Genomic DNA, 24,730 nt, shown 5'->3' with positions numbered 1-24,730 from the left:
GGGCTGGTATAGAGTACCGAAGTAAGCGTGGTCGGGCACCTTTTATTTCTGCAAATTGCATAGGATCCGGAATGAGCCTAAGCGGTATACTCAACATATCTACCTGTCAAAGCTGTAAGAAGGAATGTCCCAGAGACCCAGGGCTAATATAGAGATCCCTTTTTTTTGCGAACATACTAACTTGCCTCACATTGATGGCTTTACTGAACGGAATGACTGTGTAACCAAACCCCTCTCCCATGCCAACGCCGGGAACAACTACACACGCAGAAACAAAGCACAATTAGAAACAGCTATCTCATCAAAGGCCTTCCCAATTCTACTCTGCCGAGCTCGTACCACTGACGGCGGAAGTAGCCGTAGAAGCCGCAGGAGCCGAGGTTGAAGCCTCAGCAGTGCCTGTCGCAGGGACGGAATTGGCTGTTGGCGCCACAGAAGCCGCAGTTGAAGTCGGCGATGGCACTTCGCCACCCCCAAGGAATCCAGCGCCGAAAGCATCAGCATTGAACCCGGTCCCCAGATTGGGCATGCCGCCAGCAGCAGAGGGTATCACTGGAGGCCAGCCAAACATGTAGTGGAAGGCCGGTGGCACCATGCCGTGCCCGTTGGTGCCGACAAATTGGCGCGCCTGGAGGTTATGGAGGGAGGCGGCTGCCCCTATACCGTTGCTGGCAGGTGCGCTGGAAGCAGAAGGAATCGCATTTCCCGCCACACCGGCTTCATTCGTTCCGTGCGCGCCGGCTGCTGGGAATGACGCCGCCTGGGCAGGGATTGAAGCACCCTGGTCCGGAGCGCTACCAGGCACACCAAAGCCGCCAGTCATACCTGGAAAGCCCGTGAACCCGGGGAAGCCTGGAAAGCCCATAGTTGACGGGGCGCCGCCACCGGCAGAGAGGCCACCGAAACCAGGAAAGCCAAACCCAGAGCCACCGCTGAAGCCTGGGAAACCTGGCAATCCAGATTTGGAGTCACCAGTTGACGGGGCTGCGGCAGCTTGCGATGGCCCGGAGCCCTGGAGCCCACCGAACCCGGGGAGGCCGGGAAATGCAGACATGCCACCAAAACCAGGAAAGCCAAACCCAGAGCCACCGCTGAAGCCTGGGAAACCTGGCAACCCAGATCCGGAGTCACCAGTTGACGGGGCTGCGGCAGCTTGCGATGGCCCAGAGCCCTGGAGCCCACCGAACCCGGGGAGGCCGGGAAATGCAGACATGCCACCGAAACCAGTAAAGCCAAACCCAGAGCCACCGCCGAAGCCAGGAAAGGCAAATCCTGGACCGCCACTGAGCCCTTGGAAACCCGCAGGCCCAGCCGCGGGACCAAAAGTAGAGGGCGCGTGGACCGGGCCAGCTTGTGCAGCCCCAGAGCCAGGGAAGCCTGGAAATCCGGCCAATCCAGGGAAGCCGGTGCCGGCGATAGAGGGATCAGAGGTGCCTCCAAAATCAGCTGGGGCAGTCGCTGCGGTTGCTGATGCGGTGCGGGCAGCTGGAACGGGATCTACAGGTCCGACTATAATCAGTTTAGTCTTGTACTTTAGCGGTGTAGTGCTGGCGCGGGAATGACCATGTGCATGTCTTCAAGCATGGGGGTAATTAATGATCATCACCTCACTTACCGTCCTGGGCGCCGTTGGCAACTTGTCCCGCGGGCAAGGCAGCGGCGCAGCCCAGCATGCCGACGCCGAGGAGTGCCACTGTAGGGTGCTTCATCTTGGTGATTTGTGCTTTCACTTGGCGAAACTGCGTTGGATAAGAAGACTGAGTGTGATGTGTATTCCAGACCTGTGGTGTTTGGACAAGGTTTATCGACACTTTTATATCACTGTCCAAGTTTCGACGCCGTGCTGAAACCAGCCGGCCACCGAGAGGCTTACGATGCCGTCTACGACGAGTTATACAGATCTGTCCTGAACCCGGTTTGCCTCGGAGATGTGCAAACCGCTCCCAGTGGTTCAGGCCCGTTGCATCCGCACGCATCGGTTTCCTTTCCCATCTATCGCATTAGTTCACCCCCAAAGCAGTCAATGGTTGAGCATTTCCAGCCTTCCCTTCCATCTGGCTGTGGCCGGTCCTTGCTCGCCTGCATTCGACGAGCTACTGGCAGACCATATTTTGGACTGGATAATGCTGACCTTTGAAAGCAGACATGGGCGGCACTAATTTTGGCAATACTTTTTGTCCGTTTTTATCGCAAGCAGACATGTGCGTGACGAACTGGGAACGAGATCATTCTGACAACATTATTATAGTAGATATAGTAAGAAACATAGGAGATCGGAACCGGAGGGTTCAAACAATTTTGGATTAGACGGCAGCATGCTTCCTCAAAAACTCGTAGCCTTCACACACGGCCCTCCGTCCCTCTTCATCCACCGCGGAGCCCTTTGTCCCGTTCACATCGATTCCAAGGTCAAACAGATGCAGACCCCCTTCCACAACCCGGAGTGTAGATTCCACTCCTGCAGCGTGCATGGCATCCTGGGTACGCTGAGCCTGTTCTACCGGGATAAGATCGTCCAAGCTACCGTGGATCAAGAAAGTAGGCGTTTTGTAGCGTCCCGCGACGATCTGTGAGAGCGGACAGGCGCGCTGGACATCGGCCAGCGGAGGTGCTGGGAGGATAACCTCGCTGGTGTTAGGGCCCTTGGCAGCAGCGAGGTTCTTGTAGTTGCACCCGTTGAATAGCACTGGAAGCGCCTGGCCCGTCCAGTTCATATACAGGGCTATTTGACTGCGGGGATCGCTGGGTGCCATCCATCCGCCCAGGGCGTGCTTGTTGGCTGGGGGGTTGTACGCGGTGATGGGACTGTCGTGGAGCGCGTCGAGAGGTCGTGCCAACTTGGTGTCTTCTTCCGAGACAGCCCCGGCGTACGGGAAATTCGGCGTCGCCCAGAATGGATCGGTATAGTCTGTGGGACTGTAGAAGGCGAGGATGGCCTGCGGCGGAAGGATGCCGTGTTCGGGAGCAGTCCAAGAGAGGGTCATGGCGAGGTGCCCTCCAGTGGACCAACCGACTGCCACAACGTGATCGCCGTCTGGCTGAACGTCCATCCGGCTTAGGGATTGACGTGGAAGCTCGGCGCGTGCCCAGGCGAGAGCATCCCGGACGTCCGGCATGGGGCCTTCCAGCAGGGATACTTCGGGGCACAGGCGGTAATCGATACTGACAGGCAGGAATCCTGCGTCGAGAAGAAGATCCACTTGGTCAGGCCGGATATCCTTTCGAGAGAGCATAATGTGGCCGCCGCCGTGGATGAGCAGGGCAATTGGACGCTTGGTTCCCGCTGCGTCAAGGGTATGAGGGTAGTAAATGTCTGCCATCAGCTGCAGGCCAGCCCTTTCAGCGTATGTCACCGTCTCGACCCGGGCAGGAGTAGGAGTAATGGACGGTTGTACGGGTAATGGAGTAGATGCCACTGTCGGCGACGCGACAATCAGGCGCAGGATATCGGACTCTTCCAACGCGTTGTCCGTCCAGTCCACCCAGTTGAACCCTGCTTCTCGGAGCCTTGTACCCCAAAGACTCTCGTTGGCAAGTGCATGGGAGCGGCCGTCGTTGAACAGCCACCACCCTCCCAGGAGACCAAAGACGAGGTCAAACCAGGGCAGATTCCGGGTCAGCTCAATCAGGCAGAGAAGACCGTGAGGTCGCAGCATTTTCCGAATGTGCATACACGAGGCAGCCAGGCTGCGCGTGGCATGGATACAGTTCGACGATAGAATGATATCGTACTGCCCAAGTAGTTCGTCGCGGGGCATCTTCTCGATATCGAGGGTCGAGTATCGCATGAACGAGTATGAGCCGAACCTTTTGCGTGCCAAAGTAACCAGCGATGAGGACAGGTCTGTAAAAGTGTAGTTGAATTTCACCCCGGGCATTGCTGCAAGCTGCGAAACAAGAAAAGCAGTTGTGCCGCCGGTGCCCGCTCCGATCTCTAGGATTTCAATCTCCCTGTCGCATCCAGAGTCAAGCAACAAGTCCTGGAGGTACTGCGCCAACTGCATCGTGGCGGCTTTGAACATGGGCGCGTTCGAATACACATCTTGCATTAGAGCGCGAGCCTGTGCATCCTGGAAGAGAAGTGACAAGGGATCAGCTGTACCCGTGAGGCATTCGGCCAACCGCGCGCCAGTTGTGCGCAGCAGCTTGTGCTCCGAAGCGTGCTGGGGATAGTCGCCGAGGATCGTCTGGTGCAGGACCGCAGAGGGACCAACATCCACTGGTTTGCCGGTGCGGAAAAGGCCTGCACTCTTTTGTTCGACAAGACCAGCGTATTCGAGCACTCCGATCAGCTGCCCTAGCACCTGCTTGTGTTGCGGGAGGATTGCAAGACTTGGGATGCTCTGGCCGGGCAACATCGACTCGAGGTTCGCACCAAGCGCCTGGAACGCCTCGGCCACATATGCTGTGACGAGCCGCATTTGCTGAGGATAAACTGACGTGCAGAAGCCAGCAAACTGCGTACGGTCAATGTACTTAGTGCTTCCCCGAGTGGCCGCAAAGGCTGTGATGGCCCTGTCTGCAAACCGGGGCGAATCCTCCTGGTGCGTGATAGGGGGAGACTCGATGATCGGCTGCTGCCCGCCGATGCTGATGTCGATTGCTACACTGGATTCTTTAGAGGTCTCGACGTGGACCACGGACGAACCTGGGAAAACGCGGTGGGCGAGACCACGAACATCTGCGATGTCTGCCAGTTCGGTGTTGGTTATATTGACCCCAAAGCGTTTATCGACCTCGGCCAGGACCTCTGTGCTCATCAACGAGTCAACGCCGATCTCGGCGAGAGGTGCATTGCCGGGAAGCTCACCAGGCGACACGCCCAGCAGGTCCCCGAGCATAGACTGGACCGCACGAAGATGGTGGTCGTCGCTGATGGTGATGTGTGCAGCCGGTGCCGGTTTTTCCTCAAGCTGAGGCTCATGCTGCCCCAATGAGCTGGAATGCCCGTTCAGCCTACTCAACGTCCGCTTGAGAGACTGGATCGACACACTCGTAAACGTGGCTGACATGATGGTCACCGCGAGCATGCGATCCTCATCTAGCGCAAATACATCGCACGTCACCCGTTTCCCCGACTCGCGCTCATAGGTGGAGTAAACAGTCCACGCCTGTGGAGTTGCAGCGTCCCTGTTGAGAAATCGACTTCCCAGTGACACTTCACCGACGGAGCTACATACAAAGACCTCATCCTCATCCGTTTCAGACAAGCAGTTGACGTGGATCCCTGCAACTTGTAGAAAGTTGTCCATGAGGATGGGGTCACAGGAGGCCATTGCCGTGGGGGATGAAGGCAGCAGCACTCGCCCGGCCGCCTTGTGACCGACAGCGTAGACTTCCTCAACGCCGCGATAGTAGTCGGCGTAGTTGACGGCTTTACGGAACGCCTGGTAGACCGTCGCTCTCTTGAGCCCATTCGAAGCAGGCGACTTTGGGATCGAGTCAAATTGGGCGGGGTCCAGGAGGCGCTTCAATGAGTGGAAGCGAGCAGACGCCGCAGACTCGTCGGACTGGGGATCCAGCAAGACCTTGCCGGTGGCATGCGTGATAGGAGTATGGTCGCCGGCCTGGCTGAACAAGGAGAACATCCACCCGCCATCGTTGTTGTTCTCAATCCGCGTCACACGCAAACACACGGACCCTGGCATGTCCACCACAAGAGGCGACGAGATGTTAAGCGCTTCAATGTGAGCCATCGCCGGTCCTTGACCGCTGGATGACAGGGTCATGGCGCCTCTGACTACGATCTCGACATACAGCGAAGCCGGGCAGAGGTTCTGGTCGACCACGGCATGGCCCTCGGTACACATGCGGTAGGCCGGATCTTGATTGTTGATGCGGAACAGACAACCGTTTGCGTCTCGCTCGACAAGTTGCAGGAGCCCGTCGTCATGCTTTTCCTCCTCTGACGATGCACCTGTTGGGTGGAAGGCGTATGGGTCGTAGTCGATCCAATGCCGCGATTTGCTGAATTGATAGGGTGGGAGGTTTATCCATTTATATCCCGCCGGTGACCCATGAAAGGCCCAGAATTGCACGGGAACACCTTTTGACCAGAGCAACTTTGTCGCATCGGCCAAGTTTCCCTCAGCACTAGACTCCTGCAAGCCCATCGGCAAGTAGGTATGCTCCCCGCCTGGGCCTGACGCCTCGACGACACGCCGCACCATCCCAACAATGGGAGACGCGCTGCCAGCTTCCAGCCACACACAAGGACCCGGAATACGGCTGAGCGTACGTTGCACCGCAGGGTGAAAGTACACTGGCTCGCGGGAATGTCGTACCACTCTGGATGCCGTAAGACGCGCCCAATGGTCCGGCTCCTCAGAACACGCCTCGATGGGGATGCGAAGTGGCCTGTAGTCCAGGGTGTCTGCTACCTGGGACAGTCCTGGAAGGAGAGGCTCCACGAGGCGGGAGTGGAATGCATGTGTATTTCTCAGTCTCTTCTTCTGGTGTTCAAGCCCTCTCTGCACACAAAGCGTTTCCACCTGTGCAATGGACTTTTCATTGCCGGCGAGCACAAAGCTCTGCGCTCCATTGAAGCAGGCAACGTCCACAGTATCCGAAGCAGCGCGCAACAACTCCTGGACCTGGGTCTTGGTGACTTTGAGCGAAAGCATTACCCCCCGCTCGGGGCCCCATTTCTCCTGTATCAGTGCCGCCCGCTTTGAGATCAAACGCAAGCCATCGATAAGCGATAGGCCACCGGCGACACAAATGGCGGTCAATTGGCCGAAGCTGTGCCCAATCATTCGGTCCACCACGAGGCCACAGTCGAGCCACGCCTTGGCGGACGCGTACTGGATCGAGAAGAGTATACAATGCAGGCTGACCAGGTCCGTCCTCGGTTCTGGACTGAATATGGTTGGGAACAGACCAGGGAGACCGAGCGTGTGGCATACTTCATCACATTGCATCTATTGCAGATGGATCAGCGGGTTGAATTACATCAGGAGGGAGGATACTAACCAAATGGGAACGCAGAATATCACAATTCTCGACGAGGGTGGGTGAAATACTCGCCGTATCTCCAGTCTGACCGCCAAAACAGAGGACAACGTGGGGTGACGGCGCAGTGCATCTCGCCGGCTTTGAACGACCAGCCGCGATGTCTTGCAGCCGAGCTTCGACCTCTGCTGGCTCGCAAGAGAACGAGACCTGGTATTCCAGGCGCCTGTTTTGTTTTGCAGATAGATTGTATGCGAGGTGATGCGTCGCGCTGCCACTGCCTTCCTGCTGTACGAGGAGGGTGTGCTGAAGCTCGCGGCAATATTCGCGTAGGGATTCTTCTGTTTTGGCCGTAATGATGAACGGGACACGCCCAGGCCATGTCGAGCGACCAGGGCCTGGTTTAGCGGGCTCTTTCACAACAATGGCAGCGTTGCTTCCAGCAGCTCCGTAGTTGGTGACCAGAGCTACACGCTCCGCTGCCTTCCATTCGAGCGACTGCGTGGGAATCGCAATCTGGTCCCGCTCGTGGGCGATAATTCGCGGGTTCAGGCACGAGAAGTTGGCCTGCTTGGGGATTCGCCGCTTTTGGATCATGAGGACCGTCTTCAGCATGCCCGCAGCTCCAGATGAGGTTTCGGTGTGCCCGATATTGTCTTTGATGGATCCGATATAGACCTTTTCTGTTCGCTGTGAGCTGCCAAACGTGCTTCGGATACTCTCGTACTCGATTGGATCGCCGACCTGGGTTCCTATTCAAACGTTAGCCAAGATCGAGTATACAGGCTGCGTACGAACCGGTCCCATGTGCTTCTACGTAGCAGACAGCATCCGGGTGCAATCCAGACTGAGCCAGGGCCTTCATGTACAGGCTCCTTTGGGAATTGGAGTCTGGCACAGTGATTGGTGAACAGTTGGCGCCCTGATTTACGCAAGTTCCTGTAATCACCGCATGGATCGGATCCCCGTCCCGAAGCGCAGCGTCCAAAGGCCGGAGAACCAGGAGCCCAGCCCCTTCCCCGCGGCAGTACCCATCAGCCGCCGCATCAAATGCTTTCGAAGCACCTGTTGGAGATAAAAAGGAGGCGGCGGCGAGGTTCTGTGACCAGCGAGGGTCTGTCATGACATTGACGCCGCCAGCGACGGCAATGGAGCAATCATTTGTCTGCAGTGCCTAGATAATCGTCAGTGAACGCTCGCTGCACGGAAACAAGTGTGCTCACCCGACACGCAAGGTGAATGGCCACCGCCGCAGAAGAACAGGCGGTGTCGACTGTGATAGAAGGTCCGCTCCACCCGAAAAAGTGGCTGATGCGGCCACTGTTGAAGGCTTGCAGCGTCCCTGTCGCTGAGAAAGCTGTCGCGTCGCGAGAGCCCACGTTTTGGCTGTAATCATCCGAACCTACGCCGATGTAACAACCAACATCGTCTGGCAGCTTCGTAGTTCGTAGGCCGCAGTAGGTGGCTGACTCGATGGCTTCATACGCAACCTGGAGGAGGAGCCTTTGTTGCGGATCCATAGATTCTGCTTCGCGGGCTGAGACGCCAAAGAAGCGATGGTCAAAGCTCTCCGGATTTTCGAGATAGTTGCCCCAGAACGGTCCTCTGGGCTGCCGCTGCAGGCTGTCTGCTTTGAGCCGGTGGTTGGGCATGGAGCTTACTGTGCACTGGCCGCGCTCAAGTAGCGTCCAGAGTGCTTCGACCGAGTCTGCCTGGGGGTACCGACACGCGAATCCAGTGACGGCGATCGGCCCCGAGACAGCCTGGGTCGGAGGCGCCAGAGACGTTCCGTTGCACTGCGCGGTGGGACGGATATCTATTGTTGGGCTCGGTCGATGAGGAGAAGTGTCGTTGGGCGCCGTCTGGTCTCCGATGTGCTCGACACTGGCCAAGAGGGATCGTTGTGGGAGGATCTGTCCTGCTCCAATGACCACGGCGTGTTTTTCGTCTGGCGGGCCCTCGCTGTTGAGAGCCTCGGCCACAGTGAGCATCCAGTTGGCCTGCTTGGCCAAAATGGACTCGACCGCAACTGCAATCAGTAAATTGCTCGAAGGCCGAGTGCCATCTACATTAGACCGCGGCAATAAATGTAGATTTTTCTTGGTTGGCAGTTGAAATCGAGCGTCTCCCGCGCAGAGCGCAAGCAACTGCTTCATCGCAGGGATGTGATCAGCGGTGTGGAACCTCCCACGCAGAGGGAGGCTCTTGACTGAAGTACCGTGGCTCTCAAGCTCCTCCGTCAAGGACAGGTAGTTTCCAGTGGGGACTGTGACTGTGGCGCCGTTGGTCTTGATCATGCAGGCGATGTAGCCCTAATTCATCTCATCAGCACCTGGTAGGAATCTACAAAGTCGACGAGCACACCTTGTACCGCTCCAGCGCTTCCCCGAGATGTCTGTACTCGCACTTTGTCTTCCACCGTACAGCCATAGACTTGGAAGAGGATCCGTTGACTTCATCTAGGTCGACTAGTGCCCCGATACAGACAGCCACACGGAGAACTGTGCTGACAACCTTGGGGAATTCCGGATCATCGTGCGCCCAGGATGCTGTAATGGCAGCAAGCACACCAACGCAAAATCCTTGGACATCTCTGATCTCAAAGTGCTTTCTCTCATCTTTGAGCTGCTGGAGTTCCACAATGTGCCGCAACACGGTCACCGGGACAAGCAGCAAGTTCAGTGTATCCCTAACGGGGCAGGATGACTCGCGGAGTAGGTATTGTGTCAGCTGCCGGAGCTGTGACTCGCCTGGAATCTTCTTGAGGGCTGGCCACTGGCGCACGATATCCTGCCAGACAGATGGCAGCCGTTGTAGGGTATCCTCGAGCCATCCTGCAGATGCTTTCTCCGCGAGGTATTGTCGGATACGCGAACTCGACTGGGTTAACTCTGGGTAGACCGGCCCAAAGAACACAGTCACCGGACGGGGAGGTTGCGAAGATGGGCTCTGGGATCCCATGACTAGAGATAGGAGGAGCTATGGTGATGACAGGACGGGGCGTGGTACGGTGAAACAGCGAATTGTTGGTACTCGTCCGATCAGGTTGAACGAAGCGGAACGAGATGCCACACTCGGAATCGAACGTTGAGAAAGTATCCCTGATTTCCACAGCGCTCGACGGAACGCCTATAGATAAGGCGACTCTCACTGTCAAAAGCGATCACGACTGCTTCATTCTGCAGTCATTTTCCCCTCGGCGCTGATTGGCCTAGGGCTCACAAGCAGGCCCAACCACTACCTTGCCACAGCATGCATTGAGGGGGCATGTCGTACATATACCCCTAGAAATCTTAGCATGTTCAGGAAAACTATTCCCCCCTTTTGGTATTCGTGGACCGACTCCTTTTGCCGCAATACGCGACATTGCTTGTGAAGACGGCCTATCTGCTACGAGGGCAGTCGAATTCCATCCTCTTGTCACATACAAGGGCATCTCAGATGTGCCCATAGAGCTTCCGTTCGGGTCTAGTCCGGACCCCTTGCCGGCGGCTCCAGCCTATTGGGCCTTGCCCTGGAGTTTCCTGTCACACATTGGCAGGTCTGGAATGTGCTTGATTAGGATTAAATTTCGGCCCGGGCCTGAGAGTCTCGGCTGGAATGCTCCCTTGAAGCCAAGTCATTCGATCTGCCCTTGCATGCGCGGAAATGGGCTCCTAAAACATTGCTTTATGATCGGGGCCCTTGATGACGCAACGACTTTCTTTCGATGTTGCTGCAAGAATATGCAAGATCTAGAGTGACCTTGGCTTGGATAGAAACCCGCATGGGAACTAATGCCGGATGAACATGAGTATTGTACCGAGGGGAGGTTTCCCCTAGCGCCGCGAAGAGTAATGATCGCCTGTTCTGATAGCGGTTCAGTGATTGCGAAATGTGCATGTCAAAGATGGCGATTTTCTATCAACCACCGTAGCTCTAGACCACCAGTTTGGTTGATTGTAGAGCAATACTAGCTGATGCCATCCAAAGGCCCCTGCCACCAACAACAACGCCAAGGATTTATCAGGCGAGTATATCCACTCGTATCTCCAGTGTCTTTGCCTGCGCTGGATGCGTAATATGGAGAGACATAACGGGCTTACACTGATTAGGTTAGCTGCTAGGATGGTGAAGAGTGGCTGCTCGATAACGCCCTATCGGTGGACTTGATCGTGCATTGCCACTGACTCTTGGTGCAAGGCAAGGCTCGGGCTCCACAACAACACCTGCTTGTTTTTGATCCCTCACTTTTGCTCTGTGATCTGCGCCGTAAGGGGAAATGCCAAAGCGCTCGATACTAGCGAGACCTGGTTGGCCCAACCACAGAGCATGAAAGCAATTTCTCTCGCCTCACGGATAACGGAATGCATCGCCCTTGCATCTAACAGTGATGGATTCCTAGGTTGCCCTGTGGGGACGGCGATTCAGTACCGGTGGGCACCATTTCGACCTTGCGGGAGTAGTCGTCGCTTTATAGACTGCGAGCAGACGTGTATACACCCAGATATTGATTCGCTGCCCGCAGCTAGAGCGCCTGGATTACATGGCATTAGCCATCGCCCCAAGTATAGATACCAGAGGCCCCCCACAGCACGCACTCGAAAATCGATTGGCTTTTTGTGCGCCATTCCTTTCTAATCACAACCCCTTTCCAGGCGTATAACAAATTTACAGGCAGCCATATCTCTATATCTGCACCAGCACCATGCACCCAGACGCCCAATTGAAGGCGGCGGTCAAGAACGGCTTTGATCCCAACACCCTGTGCCAGAAGAGACTCACGACTGTCAAGGAGCCTGTCCGGACGATTCTCGAGAAACAAGGTAAGATACCAGCCGACAAGATCGTCGATCATGTGAATGAGCTAGTGAGTATTTTGACCATACTTGTTTGTTGGACCCCCAATGGCTAACTAGGTCAATGTAGAGAGATCGGGCCTTTGCGGTGGTCAGTAGACAAGCAACGAGCCAGATGCCAGTTCAGCTAAGGTGTCACATAGTTCCCCTACGCCTGCATCGGACAGTTTTCATTCGTCGAGCTTAGTATCGCCGAATCGCCGTACTATCCTGAAATGCTCGAGCGCGTGAAGAAGGGCGATACTCTCCTTGATCTGGGATGCGCATTCGGGCAGGAGCTCCGCCAGCTGGTGAGTCCCAGCACTTTAACCATTCATGAATCTATTCTCCTAACCAGAGAAACAATGACAGATGTTTGACGGTGCTGCTCCGACAAATATTTACGGCTCGGATTTGCAGCAAGAGTTCTTGAATCTCGGACATGAGCTCTTCCTCGACCGGTCCATTTTCCCCGAATCCCAACTCATCGCTGCGGACATTCTGGACAAAAAGTCTGCGCTCTTTGTGCGCCTGCAGGGGAAGCTTAACATTGTCTATATATCGCTCTTCCTGCATGTCTTCGACTGGGACAAACAGGTAACTGTCCTAGAGAACGTCCTTGACCTCCTCGCCGCGACACCGGGGTCCCTGATTGTGTGTCGCGTCATCGCATGCCGCGACCAGGCCGTCTTGAACAAGACCCACGAGCGTATGCCGTACTACTATCATGATCTCGTGAGCTGGAACAAGCTTTGGGAGGAGATACGCACCAGGACCAGCCTGCGACTTGCCATTGACGTTTGGGAGCAGCCGGACGACCTTGTCAAGAAACATCCACTTCCAGGAATCTATGTTCTTGGGTCAGCAATTCGGCGGCAGTAGAGTGACAAGGAAGAATATAGCTCCGTATACACTCAGCTCTCTCGTAATTAGATGTTCCCTGCAGAGGAGCCCTGCTATCTCTGTGTCCTCTCTTATGGCTTCAAGCGTTCGACCGAGAAAGACTTAGATTGGCCCTCAAAATGCCAGCCACTTTGCAACTCGGGGGCCGCCCCTGACTGCCTGGTTTGTCGGATGCGTGTGTAGGGCCAATAATACAATCGTGATATTATCTGAAGGTCCCCGCACCAATATCGAATAAGCTACGCTAAGCAGATGCGGATGCTACGAGATGTTGTCAAAGGCAGATTTAGTGCTTACCTCTATTCTCTTTACATTACTTTCTCGAGGGAAGGCCAGTCAGCCCGCGATGTACTTTTAACTGTATCCTGTATCCTATGCTCTTCCTCTATTATAACATTCAACAGCAGTTACTCTTTAGGTAGACGGGCTAGGTGTATGTATCCATATTGCCGCTTGGCTTGCACCGGAATAACGCACGTGATGGCAGCCTCGCCCAGGGTGCCTCATTGGTGTTGATACGCATAGTATAAGATAGGTGGCGGTTGGGCTTGCCACAGAGAAACGTCGGCGAAATAAAAAGAACACAAAACACAAAACCTGTCCTAGTTCTTGTCGTCGCTATTTAGCGTGTCAAGAAGCTAGCGGTAAACGTTATCCATATTTAGCAGGCTACCGATGGCGGGCTTAGATGAGTTGAGCAACATGACACTCCAATATCGACATATATATATCAGAGATTAGATTCCAGCTCCCCTTCGTGCAGATAGACAGCGAATCCTTGTATAGCAAACGTTGCCAAATCAAATACTCCCAATTCACTCTCGCCAGTACCAATCATATCATGGGGGTTTACGGCGATACGGTTGGAACATACAGGTCTTTATAACGTATATGGTGGATCTAAGCGTTGACATGGTTTGTGTAGTCATAACACCGATATTCTACTACAGGCTACTCACTCAACCAGACATCTGAGTCCCCTTATTGGATCCAGAGTGCCCTATAGCCTTCGATCTCTGGACAAACGCCATCGGCGCTGCCTGAGCCACAATCGGAGTAGCCATCCCAGTGTCAGCTGGATCCACTCCAGCCATATCATAGGGAAAACCCGGGTCGAAATCCCCCACGCTTTCTAAATACATGATGTCCTCATGGCTAAGCCGGAGCGAGAGCGCCTGGATGTTGTCATGCAAATGCTGGATCTTGCGTCCGCCGATGATTGGAAAGACGTACGGTGCCTTTGCCAGCAGGTACGCCAGGGCAACGGCTGTAACTGATTCAATCCCATGCTGTGCTGCAACAACCCCCAGCGCGTTGCTCATCGCCTCCTCCTGCGCTGTCTGTTGCCCGCCATATATAGCCCGCAGCCCTTCCCCCTGATCGTTCCGGCGCGCGAGCATCTCCCGTGATTGAAACTTGCCACTGCCAAGGGCGTCATACACTGTGATGGCCATCCCAAAGTGCCGCGCCATTGGCAGAATATCGCGCTCGAGCTCTCGCCGCAGCGGATTCCAGCGACCCTGGTAGACAGAGAACTGGGTCTTGCCCTGCTGCTGGGCATAAGTATTAGCAGCGCTAACAACCCAAGCCGGTGTATTGCAGACGCCCAGGTAGAGGACCTCTCCACGCTGCACAAGATGATGCAGCGCGTCCATGAGCTCTGGGATAGAGGTGGTGTAGTCCCACGTGTGCAGGTAGAGGATATCAATCCAGCGAGTTTGTAGTTTACGCAGTGAGTCGCGGACGCTCATGTGTAGGCTGCGCTTGTGGTTTCCGGAATAATTCACCGCGAGCCCCTTGCCCAGTTCATGGGCGCGGTAGTCGGGCCCGAACTTGGTGGCAATCACCATCTGGTCCCGGTTGGCACGGCTGGCCATCCATTCTCCAATCCACGTTTCCGACTGTTCGTTCTGGTACGCGTTGGCTGTGTCGATGAAGTTACCCCCAGAGGCGGCGTAGGCGTCCAGCAGCTCCATGGCCGAGTCCTTATCCATTGAGCCGAGATCGGCGCTCCATGCGTCTCCGATAGATAGTGCACCGAGCTGGAGGGGAGAAACGCGTATGCCCGCTGTGGGTGAAAGGATGCGGTAGCGGCCTAGCTCGGAGGGGGGTTCTGGCGCCGGGCCAAACAGCTCGAGGATTCGTGTACCTGTCATGTCATGAAGATAATATCGATAGAGCTGAGGGTCCAAAGTTGGCAGAAGAGCAAGCAGGAAAAAGGTAGTGGCTAGGGATACCCTGGTGGTCAAGGGGGAAATTGAGCGTCCCAGAGATGGAATGTGATAATGTAAGGGATCATTGTCTCCTTACAGCGCTGGGAAATAATTAATTAGATACACATGATAGCTACATGGAATGATTCAGGCTGTTAGAGCCGGTGGTGGTAAAGGGAGCAGGAGCATCAACGCCAATTGGCACATGGCCGGCCTCCAGCCTGTGATGAAGGTCCCGCAGACGAAGGCTATCATAAAACTCCCATATCTCATCCACCGTATTGCAATCTTCTGCCATTCGAAGGATAAAAACGTATTCGTTGTTATAGTCACCGACCGTTGTCTGCGCGGCGGTTTTGGCGCGGATCATGACCTTCTTCGCTTGCTCGTCGACCAGAGTCTGGCTGTCATCGAGGATACCAAATTGGTACTTTGTGATGGTGGCTTTCCACTGGGGAAACGCTTCGCGGGTCTGATCATTCGTGATGCTGTAGTTTCTGAAGCTGGGGAAGCACATGTGATGAAGACATGTCGGGGATCGCACAGCAAGCATCGCGTCCACGTCCAAGCTTTCGAGAGTTGCGACAAATCGCGACGCAGTGGCAAGGAGCCTGTGGCGCGTGGTGGTCATGGTCTGTTCGCGCTGATTAGGATTGGTCGAACCGGTAGAGACATGACACTTACTCAGTTGCTGGGAGAGGATATGATATGGCCACCGGATTTGGAGGAAGGGGAGTATTACTTTGCCACTATATATCTCGCAACAGCAGTATGACCACGGTAGGATTGGGCAACGGCCCCCTTGCTTTGTGAAAATGAACCCAGCCACACAATGTTTGATCCTTAGAAAGACAGCGACTTTCGACTCCGAACATGGTGCCTTAGCCACCACACAACTAATAGTTACGGAGCTACATGGCTTGATCTAAAGTATTGCGACCAAGGTACTCGGACCGCAGGGCCAAGTCTCGAGCAAGCTCTCTCATCGGTCTACTACGCATCAGCTCAAACACCGAAATGTCAAGCCGAGCCTCGGTGGCAAGATAGGCGCGCAGATCGACCGCCAGCAAGCTATCCACGCCATAGGTACTTAGCTGCCGCGATGTATCAATATCCTCAACTTCGATCGACGATGCTGTCGCGAGTTTGCGGCACAGCGCGTCGAGCACTGCCGTTGCTGCAGCCGCCACCGTGTCGGCCGCCGCGAGTAACGCACCGAGGGAGAAGTCCTCGGCAGCGGGCTCAGAATTAATCCTCTGAGAATGTTGCAAGTCCACCTGGGCAAGCACTTTGAATCGAGGATCGCGCAACCAGTAGACGTCGCCGGGGTCGCCCTCGTGTGCGGCTACCATCCCACCCGTGCCGCAGCCCGTGATGACCTGAGCCGGTAGACGGTCTGGGCTCGTCACCGCCAGCTCAACGAGCTGTAAGAATTCAGATTGCTGAATGTGCAGGAAGTTGAATTTGGAGACGTTCTCCGCAACGCGCGTTGAGCTCTGCGCGAGGAAGCCCGCTCCGTCAATGAACCCGAGGCTGAGAGATACGCCGGCTTGTCCCCGCGACCGGCGGTGGTGGGCGAGTGCATCCTGGAACGAGTTGCCTGGGAATCATGTCAGTCTGACTATAAAGTTGGCAAGATGTAGATGTAAACATACCGGCGGCATAATTGGCCTGTCCGCGTAAGCCGACTGTGCCGACAAATGACGACAAGAGGATGAAGAAATCGACCTCCCTTGGGCAGTGGGTATACAGATTCCAGCTTCCCATGACCTTGGGGTCTATCGCGCGGTTCCAGGCTCCAAAACTCATATTGTGAAAGACCGAGTCCTAGGAGCTTCAGTAAAAGTGGGCAGGCGCCGGCTGGCAAGACTGGACTGGAAGCAATACCTCTAAAACCATAGCCGCCTGTATGATTCCACGCACTGGAGGGCTCGTTTTACCAATTTGCGACATGGCTACTTCGACCTGCTGGCTGTCGGTTATATCGCAGGGGACCGCTGCTACCTTTACATCGTTCACGGCTAGATCTTCGATCAACTTGATTACACCCGGCTTCGAATCTGCTTGACGAGATAAAATGACAATGTGCCGGGCGCCTCGATGACACATCCAACGGGCTAGAGAGGCCCCTAGACCCCCAGAGCCGCCAGCGATGATGTAGGTAGCGTTGGGAAGTAAATGAGCGGCGGGCCGGGATTTGATGACCTTGTTATGGAAGTTCTGATTAGGCGTCTGCCAGCATTTATCAGATCATATGGGAAGACATACCGGCACAAGCGCGCGTCCGTGGGCTTCCACTATTAGTTGATTAGGTGCCCCTTCAACACAGTTGGTGATATGGAGGGATTCTTCACTTCTGCAGCGTGGTTCTGCGCCCCCATAGTCGGGGTGAATTTCCTGACTCCGGACCAACTCGGTGGCTTGTTTTAAAATATGTGCGACAATTGTGGGGTCCTCGTGGGCGAGCGTATCTGGGTCGATGATATACATACAGGCGCCGCCTGGCATTGGCTGTCGAAGCCGAGTCGTCTTGGGCTCTGGAAACCAGGATTCGTGTCTGTCAATACGGGCATTGAAACCATGGATGGACGAGTGCTGGGTCTTACCTTGATGGTTGCGTTGCACTAACGCCAGACGGGCTCCAGGAGCCAGGTACTGGGCGGCCTGCTGAAGGAGATTGGTAGGAGCCGCATGCAGGAGAACCAAGTCAAACACACGGCCCATATTCAAGCCTTGCAAGGGCCAATTGCCTCCCTCGCCGCCGGTACTGAGAATATGATCGGGCGGAACCAGGAAGGTGCTGGCCAGCTGGGCTTTTCTAGCCTCCGAAGAGACCAGCAAAAATACCTCTGCGCCCGCGTGTTGTGCCAGACTGATAAACGATTCTTGCAGCGCATTCCTCGTACAATCAATCAAGACCGCCTCTCCCGCCTTCAGTGATGCTTTGTGAACCAAGCAGTAGAACGCCATCGTGTAGGCCCAGAGACCTCGGACAGCCGCGCCACAGTCCCCCATCTTTTCGGGAATTCTATGGCATAGAGCGAGGGGGCATCGATAGAGGTTTCTGATGGCACCTCGCTGAATGGTCACAACCCGATCTCCAACGCTCAATTCAGACTGGGAAGCTGTGCCTAGTCGTGTCACCGTTCCACACACAGTGACAAGACCGAGACTGCTGTTATTCTGGCCTTGGGGAGAAAAAAGATGAGTAGCTCTGGTGGCAATCTCGGCCTCGTTTTTGCCGAGAGACCCCAGGCAGTAGGCTGGATCCTCGACGAAACGCAATGGCTCAATGGTGGCAAGCGCCAGTGATGTGCCGGGCAGCCCAAAAGGAATTTGTTCAGTTTCGGACTTGGCAGATCTGAAAACTGCGTCATTCACTCTATCCTCCGTCATTAGGCGCGGAATGAGGATTTCGCGGCCCCGGATGCAATACTCCCAGTCATGCGACTCGTGCGTGTTTTTCGCTCGGCGTCCGGCAAGGGCGAGCCTGGTGATCGACACGATGGTGGTAGCGCTGTCAAGGTCCTGCGCACAGGCGATATCCACCATCGTTATAGCGGTTGCGGGATTCTCGGCACGTAGGGAGCGGACTAAGCCCTGTGCCATGCTGGCCCATGGGTTCTCGCCATATACATTAGCGCCTCGAGTGATCCATACGGCATCGGCGCAACTCAATAGAGTATGCTTTAGAGCTGTCCACTCCGGCTCGTTGATAGTGGCTAAATCTCTCTGCCCAGGATCGGCGTCGAGCAATAGCACAACCGTCTTGTCGCGTAGGTTAGCATGTGCAGACCTGCTCAGACTCTCAACAGCCACGTCCATCCCTGACGCCTGCAGCTGAGTGGTGAAACCTGTAACAAAGTTACGGACCTTGGGAGTGAGGTTATGCATATGGATGATGATGACGGCTGGTGTTGGTGGAGGCGTCAAGACAACTTGCCGTGCAGTAGCAACCATCCCCGTCATTATGTGATCGCCTTTGGGCCTGTCATGCAAGCAAATGTCGACCCCACTGAATCCCGTGTCTCTCAGGGCTGCATCCCATTGCTCGACAGAAAGTGTTGGATCACAGACTCGCCCATCCTCAACACCTATCATCGGTCAGAGAGTACACCAGCAAGGCGTTGGGGGGGTAGAAAGTTCACAAACCCAGCCACCAGCCCTCAAGGGCACCAACAGTCATTGTGATATGAGGCATATTGCGCGTAATCTCACTTAGCACTAACCGACCGGTTCTACAACAGGGGCAGTCAGTATCCGCGTTGCAGAGAAGATACATAGGGAGCCATACGGTTTAAGCAGTTTGCGCACGGCGGATAAAGTATGTCGGATTGACTTTGTGGCATGCAGGACATTGTCCGCCAAAATCAAATCAAACTGTGCCGCGCCGAATCCTTGTCCCTCAAGATCATGCTCAATATTCAGGGTGGCGAAGCTCATGCAATGGGCCCAAGCGGCAAACTTGATCCGGGCCTTTTCAAAAAAGCCACCACTAACGTCCGTGAAGCAATAGCTATCGAAAAGTGCAGAGCCGTCAGAGAGGGTCATGGCCCGCAGCGCCGAGAGCGTCAGTCCGCCAGTCCCGCCTCCAATCTCCAGGATTTGGGCCTGCGCGTTGTTGCGCGCATGCAGCCTCAGGTACGAGGAGATTTTGGCATGGTTTGCGCGCCATGTGATTCCCTCCGCGTACCAGCGGTAGAGCCTGCTTTCTTCGAGCAGTGCCTCAATTGAGTGCATGCTGCCCCTCAGGATTCTGTCCAGCATTCGACAGTGATGATCCAGGATCTCACCGTCGATGGATGAGTTGGCCACTTGCTGGAGAGCCTCGTCTTGAACCTCCCGGGGAGAGTTTAGTAACATTTTAAGACGCGTGTCCTCTGCAAAACTATCGCCTTGTATGGCCGACTTATAAAGCCTGGACATGCCGCGGTGCAGTCTGCGCAGATGCGGTGGAGACGGAGCAACGTCACTCAAGGGGCAGCCTCGCAGGATCCGCTGAATCCAAATGAGGGCTGCCCACTGAAGTTCGCAGACTCGATCTACTTGCACACTTCCCTCGGCGAGATTGCATGCGCTCTGGATAATGTCCACCGGTGTGTGGATAATGCTCGGCAACCACTCTGTCGCTGCGGCCAGCTTGCGAGGTACCCTGGCAGCAGTTGGCCCCACCACATCACCGCTTCTCACCGACAGAGTTGCCATTTCCAGTCCGTCCAGGATAATCCAAGGCTGGGCCCACTGTGTGTCCGACGCGGCCACATTCACGCCCGAGGCCGAGTCATTGATGACCGAGTACCCGACCATCTCAGTGCCCGGAGCCCGCTGAATATCCGTTGAAATGAGCACACGCGAAAGGGCGACTGGGACCATTGTGGCATGGGGCTGCTCATATTCCTCTTTCGACGTATTCAGACCCAGCTGCACCAAAGCGTCCAGGACCACAGGGTGAACTAGCATATCATATTCAAACCCACATGGCATACAGTCTGTTGTCGAGGGGGTTGTCAGCGTTCCAATTGCGCTTGAAGGTCCCTTGCTGAGCCGAGTGAGGTTTTGGAACCAGCGCCCAAATTGGAGGCCGACCGAGGCCCATTGCGAGTATGCCTGGCTGGGCGTAGTCTCAACGTAGCACGCTGAACTGCAGTGGGCGTATCGTGTGCGATGAGCGGCATCCGGACTGGCCGAGGCTGTTCCGGCGAGTACGCTTCCGCTGCAATTGAGCTCCCAGCCGTCGCCCTTCTCCGAGTAGTGTTGGAATTCAAAGGAGCCGGTACAATGGTCCGTCTCATGCCGAAGCCGCAGACGCGTATGAATAACGTCCTCTTCAGAGCTGAAAACAATAGGCCGCGAGATTTTGACATCGCGCAGCTCGACGTATGAGATCTCTAGAATGTTTCTGACAGACTCTCGAACAGCCTCGACGACTGCGGTCAGCATCCCAGCTGCGGGGTACACAATTGTCCCTTGCACGCGATGATCAAGGATCCATGGATTCTCACTCGGGCTCAGCATGTTTCGCCACGTAGCCTCACCAGGTAGATCATCTTCCACTCTGACCCCACACAGATCGTTGCGCCCATGCTGACGACAACGTCTCTTGCGGGATACCGAAGACTCGGCCCAATATCTATTGCGCTCATCGTGATTCCATGGATATGGCGGGAGATCGACCAGGAAGCCTGCCTCGTTTGACACTTGGTTTACTTTATGCAGCTTCAAGGGGCAGCCGTGTTGGACGAGAGAACCCATGGAGTCCAGCAATGTGTGGTGCGCATCGCGGTCGCGGACCAACAGCGAAGTATATGGAAACCTCTCAGCACTGGACGCAGCGTCCAGGATCTGCCGCAGAGGACCCTTGAGCGCAGAATGGGGCCCAATCTCGACCAAAACGGTCGGTGCTGTTCTATGTCCAAAGTCGCGTAAGGCGTTTTCGACCGCACCCACAAATTCTACGGGTTCAATCATGTTCGACACCCAATAGTCAGGTCCAAGGTCGCTGGACTTGACTACACCCCTGGTCACGGTGGAATACATTGCCGTATGTAGGCTCTTTTCCGTGTCTGCCAAGGGGCGAGCACTGCTTATGGCTTTGTAACATTCCCCCGCGATTACCTGCATGTGCGGTGAGTGGTAGGCCCGAGAGACTCGTAGGCGCCTGTGGAAACATCCAGCTTCACTCAAGAACCCCTCCAGCTGGTCAAGAGCGCTGAGATCCCCGGATACGGTGCAGCTTAGCGGGCTATTAACACAGGCGATCACAGCAACGCCTTCCGTGAGGCGTCCGATGTATGATGCACAATCCTCCCGACCCAGCCCAGCAACTAGCATCCCCCCTTGCAATGAGGGCGCATAGTCGGGCAAGGATGAGCACAGGCGACCACGGTGAAAGGCGATTGTCCAGGCGGCCTCGCGCGATATTGCGCCCTTGGCATAGGCGGCGGCGATCTCACCCCCTGAATGCCCAATCACGGCTGTAGGGTTGAGTCCGAAGCTCTCGAGGAGGCCTACCAGAGCCACTTGCAGGACAGTGCAAAGAGTTTGGCTAACCTCGGGTGAGCCGAGGGACGATTGCTCTGGAGCAGCGTTTATTTCGTCTAGAGGGTGAATGTACTTGTCAGCTGCAACTGTCGTGGGGACCAAGGGAAGTTGGTATACGGACCGATAACAGACACCTGCAATCCCAGACATTGTAGAAACTTGTCAGCCACTTGTAGAGATTCTAAGTATTCAGGATAGCGGAGGAGCTGACGGCCCATGCCAGGCCACTGGGCACCTTGGCCTGTGAAGACAAATACTATCGCAGGCGGTTCACTTGAACGAAGTGGTTGCGCAGCTCCATTCCGGAAGGATTCGATGATGGAATTGGCAGAGTGGGATACGATATACGACTTCCATGGCATGACGCTGCGACGAGAATGGAGAGTCGCACACAGCCGTCGTGTCAGACTGCTGGGATCTGTGGCGGACTTGATCTTCGCTTCAAGATACTGTGCGTATTGAGCGGCCAGGCGAGAGATGCCTCCCTTGTCTTGGGAGGACCAGAAAATGAGCATCGGCGCTTCATCTTCTCCAGGTTTGGCTTGATCATTGCACCGTGGCTCCTGACACAGGGTTCCAGCCTTCGCAGCACCTTGCCCCATTGAGTACTCCTCTAGAGTCTCCATCACGCAGTGAGCGTTTGTACCGCCATACCCAAAGGAGTTGATACTTGCTCTGCGCTTTTCACCCTCTGGCCAGGAGACCGGCTCTACCGGGACTTTCAGGCGCCACCGGTCAAGAGGTAACTCCGTACTGGGCCGTGTAAACCATATATTGGGCGGAATAATACCGTTCTCCAGGGCCAGAACTGTCTTTATCACCTGAGCTACACCAGCCGCAGCCTCAAGATGCCCTATGTTAGTTTTGACGCTTCCGATATACAGTGGATTTTGCGGCAGCCGCCTGTGGCAAAAAACGCTCGCCAGGGATGAGGCCTCGGCCAAATCGCCTTTCCTCGTACCTGTTCCGTGCGCTTCTACAAAAGGCGTCTCAACGGGATCGAGACAGGCTCGGTCATAGACGCTCCGAATCAATCGCTCCTGCGCCTGTGCCGAAGGAACGGTGATGCCGGCGGTGCGGCCATCCTGGTTCACACCGGTGCCGCGGATAACGGCGCGAATTGTGTCTCCGTCGGCAAGTGCTGCGCCCAGGGGCTTAAGAAGGAGAAAACCAACTCCTTCACCCCGGGCGTATCCGTCTGCCTGCTCGTCAAAGGCCTTGCTGCGGCCGCCCGGGCTGAGAAACGCAAGCGAACTTTGACTGGCCATCATCTGCGGGGACAGGATCACATTGGCGCCGCCGACTAGCACCTGGGGTGTTATTTTTCATGTCAGCAGGGGGGGAGTTAACATTGATTTCGCTCTTCGGCGTTGAGTAATGCGCACCATATCAGCATCGCCTGTGCGGATGCTCTGACAGCCCAGATGAAGCGCGACGAGAGACGAAGAGCACGCAGTATCAACCGTCACACTGGGCGCTTGAAGGTCAAAGAACCAGGAGATACGGTTCGCGAGCATCCCTGCTCCACACCCCGTGAATTTGTATCTCGGCTGCGACTCGCTGTCCTGCGCCAGAAGCTCCGCGTAGTCGTGCGTGAAGCTCGCGACGTAACATGCTGTCCGTGTCCCTGCAACAGCGTCCATTGTCATACCAGCTAGACAAAGTAGTCAGCTTCTGTAGCGCCTTCTTGTTGGCGTAAGGCCTCCGTGGTAGCTCTGGACTGACCGTTCTCAAACGCCTCGAATGCACATTCCAGCGCCATACGGCTCTGCGGATCCATTGCTCGCGCCTCCTCTGGAAGCACAGAAAAAAACGGCGCGTCAAAAGCAGCAGGGTCTCGCGTCATGAAATGGCCCCATCTCGTATTCATGGTGCCGGCGCGCGAGCCAGAAGGGTGATAGAATGCATTGACATTAAACCGGTCCGGAGGTACCTCGCCCCTCGTGCTCTGTTTATTCACAAGTACGGACCATAGCTTCTGAGGGTTGCTCGCATCGCCGGGAAACCGCCCGGACAAACCAATAATTGCTATGGGGGTTGAGCTGTCAGTTCCTGCCATATCGATCTCCGAGCGCTAGCCCGAGCGATTTGCTGATTGAGGGGTAGATGGGGAGAGAATTAAGAGCGTTGGAGGTAACTAGGGTTCTGAAAGCTCACGCCCGCCGTAGTGCACTATTACATCTGTCAAGGACTTTTGGGCGAAACATGAGCAGGGGGGGTTAGCAAGGGATCCTACCAGCCAAAGCCTCCTACAAGGTACAGGGGTCATGTAATTCAATGCTCAGAGGCCGGACGCTCCAAAGAGCAAGCCTCAGGCGATTGGAAGCTTGCGTGCGAGCAAGGTTACCTCCTTGGCACACCTACAGGTCTTCTGGAACCTTGCTTCAGTGACGAGGATGCTGTCTCTGCAATCAATGCCCGCCAATGCTGATGAGCTGGCCTAAGGCATGGGGTACCTAGCCTGCTGCCCTTACATGTGTTCCGCCATCCGGAAGAATCCTCCGCCAACAAGACCTCGCTTGCGTGACCGGAAATTCTGCTAGGTTGACGCTGCCGGTGAATCATTGGTCGTGCAAGGCCCTTGCGTCTCGGACGGTTCACCTAGATACAAGAGAGTAGCCCATCAGGTGGAACTATCGAGGCCATCAGGTGAGGGCAGCGCCTCAATTTCACCGGTGCATTCCACGCAAAGTGACGTTCAATGTACGTCAGGCACTGATAACAGTGAGAAGAGGAATTGTCGTGATACAGCATGGGGTATGTTACTTGTGATACATAACCTGCATAATAATTCACCCTGTATGA

The 24,730-nt window shown here is 55.4% G+C and overlaps 6 protein-coding genes across 6 annotated transcripts; 1 reads left to right on the top strand and 5 right to left on the bottom strand.

Moving 5' to 3' along the window:
- Positions 1-319: 319 nt before the first annotated feature.
- BJX68DRAFT_270317 (uncharacterized protein) lies at positions 320-1,709 on the bottom strand (the record flags this gene model as incomplete). Its single annotated transcript, XM_071046600.1, has 2 exons — positions 320-1,509; positions 1,616-1,709. 2 exons carry the CDS (start codon positions 1,707-1,709, stop codon positions 320-322), a joined length of 1,284 nt encoding a protein of 427 aa, XP_070895356.1.
- A 594-nt stretch (positions 1,710-2,303) lies between these two features.
- On the bottom strand, positions 2,304-9,912 carry BJX68DRAFT_270316 (uncharacterized protein; the record flags this gene model as incomplete). The annotated part of the gene is made up of 5 exons (XM_071046599.1): positions 2,304-6,920; positions 6,973-7,703; positions 7,750-8,125; positions 8,175-9,263; positions 9,316-9,912. 5 exons carry the CDS (start codon positions 9,910-9,912, stop codon positions 2,304-2,306), a joined length of 7,410 nt encoding a protein of 2,469 aa, XP_070895355.1.
- A 1,726-nt stretch (positions 9,913-11,638) lies between these two features.
- BJX68DRAFT_270315 (uncharacterized protein) lies at positions 11,639-12,650 on the top strand (the record flags this gene model as incomplete). The annotated part of the gene is made up of 4 exons (XM_071046598.1): positions 11,639-11,800; positions 11,860-11,880; positions 11,933-12,079; positions 12,141-12,650. 4 exons carry the CDS (start codon positions 11,639-11,641, stop codon positions 12,648-12,650), a joined length of 840 nt encoding a protein of 279 aa, XP_070895354.1.
- A 980-nt stretch (positions 12,651-13,630) lies between these two features.
- Positions 13,631-14,827, bottom strand: BJX68DRAFT_270314 (aldo/keto reductase; the record flags this gene model as incomplete). The annotated part of the gene is made up of 1 exon (XM_071046597.1): positions 13,631-14,827. One exon carries the CDS (start codon positions 14,825-14,827, stop codon positions 13,631-13,633), a length of 1,197 nt encoding a protein of 398 aa, XP_070895353.1.
- Positions 14,828-15,017: 190 nt separating this feature from the next.
- Positions 15,018-15,515, bottom strand: BJX68DRAFT_270313 (uncharacterized protein; the record flags this gene model as incomplete). The annotated part of the gene is made up of 1 exon (XM_071046596.1): positions 15,018-15,515. The coding sequence occupies one exon, from the start codon at positions 15,513-15,515 to the stop codon at positions 15,018-15,020; it is 498 nt and encodes a 165-aa protein (XP_070895352.1).
- A 280-nt stretch (positions 15,516-15,795) lies between these two features.
- BJX68DRAFT_270312 (type I polyketide synthase) lies at positions 15,796-23,984 on the bottom strand (the record flags this gene model as incomplete). Its single annotated transcript, XM_071046595.1, has 9 exons — positions 15,796-16,484; positions 16,540-16,711; positions 16,772-17,116; positions 17,153-18,978; positions 19,037-19,122; positions 19,179-21,981; positions 22,047-23,235; positions 23,311-23,579; positions 23,651-23,984. 9 exons carry the CDS (start codon positions 23,982-23,984, stop codon positions 15,796-15,798), a joined length of 7,713 nt encoding a protein of 2,570 aa, XP_070895351.1.
- Positions 23,985-24,730: the final 746 nt, after the last annotated feature.

This window comes from Aspergillus pseudodeflectus (assembly GCF_044049435.1).
Source record: "Aspergillus pseudodeflectus strain CBS 756.74 chromosome Unknown BJX68scaffold_48, whole genome shotgun sequence".
NCBI classification, from domain to species: domain Eukaryota; kingdom Fungi; phylum Ascomycota; class Eurotiomycetes; order Eurotiales; family Aspergillaceae; genus Aspergillus; species Aspergillus pseudodeflectus.
This window is presented reverse-complemented; position numbering and strand designations above follow the sequence as displayed.